The sequence below is a fragment of the Pristis pectinata genome, chromosome 31, assembly GCF_009764475.1.
Source record: "Pristis pectinata isolate sPriPec2 chromosome 31, sPriPec2.1.pri, whole genome shotgun sequence".
Taxonomy (NCBI): domain Eukaryota; kingdom Metazoa; phylum Chordata; class Chondrichthyes; order Rhinopristiformes; family Pristidae; genus Pristis; species Pristis pectinata.
Genome location: NC_067435.1, coordinates 12,954,865 through 12,959,722, shown reverse-complemented (window position 1 = coordinate 12,959,722; position 4,858 = coordinate 12,954,865). Strand labels below are relative to the sequence as shown.

The following is a 4,858-nucleotide window of genomic DNA, read 5'->3' as shown; positions in this document are numbered from 1 at the left end:
TAAGATAAAAAATATTGTAATAGCACTTTTGCCCATCAGTCTACTGAGTGCCCATTAGCACCTTCCAATAGTTACTGCCTGCCTCCATTCTGGGACTACCTGCTCTCCAGTGGTACTTCCGAATACTTATTCACAGCCTGACTTCTGTCTAGCCTATGCTCTATTACTCTTTCCAAGTATGGATTTTGATCAATTCTCTTTGAACTGTTACATCTCAGTTTTTCCCTGCCGTTCTGTTTCCTTTTGTAAGAATGGGCTTCCTCCTTTGAACTAGTTGCGCTTTAGGTAAATAGTCTTTTTGTGAAGCTGGCTGAGCTGTCGTCTGTTTTTGTCAGGAGAGAAGTGTTTGGAACCCCTCCCACTATTCCTGGCCCGCCCCACGGCATAAAACGATTTGATTGTGATCGGCATATTTAAACACTGCCAGCTGGGCGCAATAGTTAAATCTCAAGAGGGCAACTGAGAGAGAGTAAGTTGCTGTTCGCCGAGCGTTCTATCATTGCCGTAACGAACAGCAATTTCCATCTTTCACGGTGAGTGTTTGCCGACTACTTTTTTGTGTCTGTATGCTGTACTGCCTCTTGCTTCGTGTGGTCACTTCTCAAACCCTTGCACCCACTTTCCGCCTTGATACATGTTTTATATTAAAATATTTACTAGTTGCACAGCCATTTAAAATGAAACGCCATCAGAAAATGAAATTATTTTATTCGTTTAATTGTGGTGTTGCATGGGGTTTCTTTAACTTTGTTTTTTGCTTTCTCTCGTTAGATCTATGATCTAGTGAATTTGGATCCTGAGACTGTTGATGACCGTCGGATCCTCGTACACCCCTAAGCCTGTGTCAACTACAACATCCGTTCAGAGCAGTGGCGTCGGTCTGCAGACCCTCGGCTGATTGCGAAGCCTCGAGTTTTCAGCCTTAACCCGACCTTCTGACTCACGAGTCTCTATTCCTGCAAATCTCATCACTTCATTGATTGCGAACTGTGGTATCAACCGGCTCGGAGCAGCTGCGCCTCAGGAGTAGTAACTGTTGACCTCGTGCATTGATTTCTCGCCGATACACACTGAGGGTCAAATTGGAGCCGAAGACTAATAAAAGATAGCGGTGAACATCGGTCACAAGGACCGGGAAGAATGGATGTGGGAGTCAGTGAAAGAGTGATTCCGCGCTTCTGGGAATATTACAACAATGAGACGGTGGGCTTGCATTATAACTACACCGGGAAGCTGACCCCGGGCAGGTACAAGGCCGGTCTGAGGGTTCATGCTATCATATTTCTGATAGTTAGTGTGCTTATAATATTGGAGAATCTGCTGGTCCTCTTAGCCATCCGGAAGAACAGTAAATTCCACACGCCCATGTTTTACTTGCTGGCCAACCTGACTCTGTCCGACCTATTGGCAGGAGTGGCCTATGTGGTCAACATCCTGCTCTCCGGTGCCAACACCCTGAAGCTGACACCATTGCTGTGGTTCCTGAGAGAAGGTGGCGTTTTTATTACCCTCACGGCGTCGGTCTTCAGCCTACTAGCCATCGCCGTGGAGAGGCACGTTACGATGATGAAGATGCAGTTGTACAATGCGGACAAGAAGTGGCGTACGCGGCTGTTTGTGGGAGCGGACTGGATCTTTTCGGTGTTCCTCGGGAGCCTCCCGATCCTGGGCTGGAACTGCATCGGAAACCTGCCTTTTTGCTCAACAATGCTGCCACTGTACTCTAAATACTACATCCTAGTGTGCATTGTGATCTTTATTGTTGTCTTGATTGCCATAGTGATATTGTACATTCGCATTTACCTTAAAGTTAAGAGTAACAGCCTCGACATGGGCACTTCGGGAAGTACTGAATCCAAGAAGTGCAAAAAATCCCAGGCATTGCTGAAGACCCTCACCATCGTGGTGGTCACTTTCATCGTCTGCTGGTTGCCGCTCTTCATCGTGTTGCTACTGGACGTTTCCTTTACAGTGAGAAGCTCTACGATTGTTAGTTTGGCCGATTATTTCCTAGGACTGGCCATGTCCAATTCCGCATTGAATCCTATAATTTACACTCTAACCAACAGAGACATGCGCCTGGCGATTGTGCGCCTAGTGTGCCTGACCAAAGTAGGGGAGCAGCCTCGCTGCTGTGGGGCGCTGATTGCCGAATGCAGCAGCACCCAGTACGGCAGGTCATCACTGCACGGAAACGAGCTTCTCCACACCAACCTATCATCCGGTAACGGACCACAGTCTCCCACTAGAACCTCGCTGGCCTGATAATAACAGCCGCGGTGACCAAGATAGCACCGACCTCCGATGAGCACGGTCTCCTCCACCGTCAGGGAGATGACCTCGAGGCCCAAATGCAAAATTGCACTGGTCACAATGAAGTGAACGGACGAGGTTAAACACTTGTAGGAGCACTTCTCGGGAATCTCATTTGAGAACTGGTTTGAGATATCGCGGAACGTGCGTCTGTACCTTCTTAGAATAAAAATGGTTCTAAGGTATAATGAATCTAATAGTAGAGGGCAACATGGACCAAAGCTGAGTCTCAATCTCTTTCAACGTATATAAATGACTTGGATGAAGGCAGGAAAGATAATGGTTGCTAATTTTGCTGATGTCCCGATGCTGAGTATGAAAGTAACTTGTGAAGAGGGCATGAGGAGGCTACCAAAGGACACGGAAAAGTTCAGTGAGTGGTAAATGGAGTATAATGTGGGCGAAAATGAAATTGTGAATTTGGCAGGAAAAACATTATCTAAATGGTGAGTGGCTAAGATGCTGAGGGAACTTGGTATCCCTTCAGTATAATTCCCAAAAGGCTAGCAGCAGGTACTGCAAGTAATTAGTAATTCATAGTTTATTGCAGGGGAATTAAATACAAAAGTTACACTTCACTTCTGTATTTATTTATTGGTGAGAACATCTGCAGTAGAATGGCTCTCCATATGTACACAAGGAAGTTAATATGTTGAAAGCAGTTCAGAGAAAGCTTTCCAGACTAATACCTGGAACAAGCAGGTTGGTATCCTGTGAGGAAAGGTTAGACAGGCTAAACTTCTGAGGTTTGAAAGAGCAGGAGGGGACTTGATTGAAATGAGATCCTGAAGGGTATGGAGGATGTAGAAAAGATACTTGCTGTTGTGAGATAATCTAGAATTAGGTGTCACTGTTTAAAAGTAAAGGGTCACCAACTTGAGACACAAATGTGGTATGTTTCCTACTGTGCCCCACCCCCTGATTGTCTTTGGAACTATTTCTCAAAGGACAATGGAAGCAGTTTTTTTTAAATATTAGTAAGGCAGATGGATAGATTCTTAAGCAAGGAGGTGAAGACAATGTGGAGTTGTGGCTATAACTGGATGTGTTATGATCTTATTAAATGGTGATGCATGCTTGAGGGGCCAAGTAGCCTGTTAATGCTCTCAATTTGTGTGTTCTTGTGTCAAAGTACAATCACCTTTTAAAGGTAACATCAGCACAAAGACTGGCAGTGTACCTGTACAACCCAAATTGCAAATGGGCCCATGAATTGGAAGCAGCATAACCAGGCACAGCAATCTAGTTTATGCTATTTTACTTCGTGCAGGAAGCTATGCAATTCTACCCTCATTTTGCAATGGACAAGTTGCTCAACTAGTATCATAAATGCTGAATGCTTATATTGAAATAGTTCTTCATTTTTCTGTCCTCCAACATGTCAAGATTTTGGTTCATTCACACAGTACTTTGGGAAACAAACTTCTATGCAGCATCATTAGCTGCTGAGTAAATGCACTAAACCTTGGCTTGCCCATAAGACAACAGCATATACTTTAAGCTCAGCTCTACAGAATAGGCCAATTTGCAGCAGGGGTTCATGGCTAGCAGTCAAGCTGCCCATGCTTCCCTGTGGCAAATTGTAGGCCCCATCCTCCCTCTTTATCTTAACTCACCAGCTATTGACTAAGTTCCTCCTATGAGAGGGAGGCACAGAGCTAATACTGACTGTAAGGACTGAACAATTCACTTTCCTGCACTAGGAACTTTGCAATAAAGAGACAATATTCTCAGAGATGCATTGTTGCAGAGTCAATGACTACTGCAAATCTGAAAGCAAGAATAAAGTGTTAAATAACATTTACAATTGTGGTTATGTGTCTGTTGTCTGATCTGGCAGCACTTTAACTTCCCAATCATTCCTCATGGCACTTGAGGTTATTGAGTGGCATAAGTAGAATTCATCCATTCAGATTACTGTTTGTATGGAGAAGATACTTTCACTATTGCACTGCAGTTTCTCATCCTTATATGGAATTGATAGCCGCTTTCAGATACAAGGCGGTAAATTCTGCTTTGGCTCAGGCTATGACACTGCCTTGGGAGGAATCAATGTTTCAGATCATTCTAGACTATGAAATACCCAAATATTTTTAAGTAAATTTATTATAACTGCTATTTCAACTGTGATAATTGTGAATTGACTAACTTAAATGCTTTGCAATTTTGAATAAAATTTCATTGATCAACAGTTGCATGTTTATCTTAACATTTTACAAGAAAGTAAATCACAAAAGGGGTTGCAAAGCTTGCAGAATGTAGGTTGGCATAGAATGTCATCCAGCAGTGCTCTCTGCAGAGGTCAGCCATTTTCTACATGAGGATTTTTTTTTAAATAGTGTCCCAATTTAGGAAACTAAAACATCCAATGTTGAATGCACCTGGAAGGCTCTTCATGAAAATTGCAAGCACACACTCTAACTGGAGTAGAAAGTTCATGGACTGCTTTGTATTTAACTGAGATATACAGAAGGTTCCAAGTCTAACCCTTCACTTCTGTAGAAGCTTATCTTAGGCAGGAAACAACTACGTTCTATAATTGGCT

At 43.4% G+C, this 4,858-nt stretch overlaps 1 protein-coding gene across 1 annotated transcript; it reads left to right on the top strand.

Annotated features, from left to right (window-relative positions):
• Positions 1-430: 430 nt before the first annotated feature.
• LOC127584943 (sphingosine 1-phosphate receptor 1-like) lies at positions 431-4,643 on the top strand. Its single transcript, XM_052041980.1, has 2 exons — positions 431-533; positions 772-4,643. The coding sequence occupies exon 2, from the start codon at positions 1,141-1,143 to the stop codon at positions 2,263-2,265; it is 1,125 nt and encodes a 374-aa protein (XP_051897940.1). The 5' UTR covers positions 431-533; positions 772-1,140; the 3' UTR covers positions 2,266-4,643.
• Positions 4,644-4,858: the final 215 nt, after the last annotated feature.

Excerpts from the sequence above, each read along its gene's own strand:
- LOC127584943 (XM_052041980.1), top strand. The coding sequence starts at position 1,141 with ATGGATGTGGGAGTCAGTGAAAGAGTGATTCCGCGCTTCTGGGAATAT.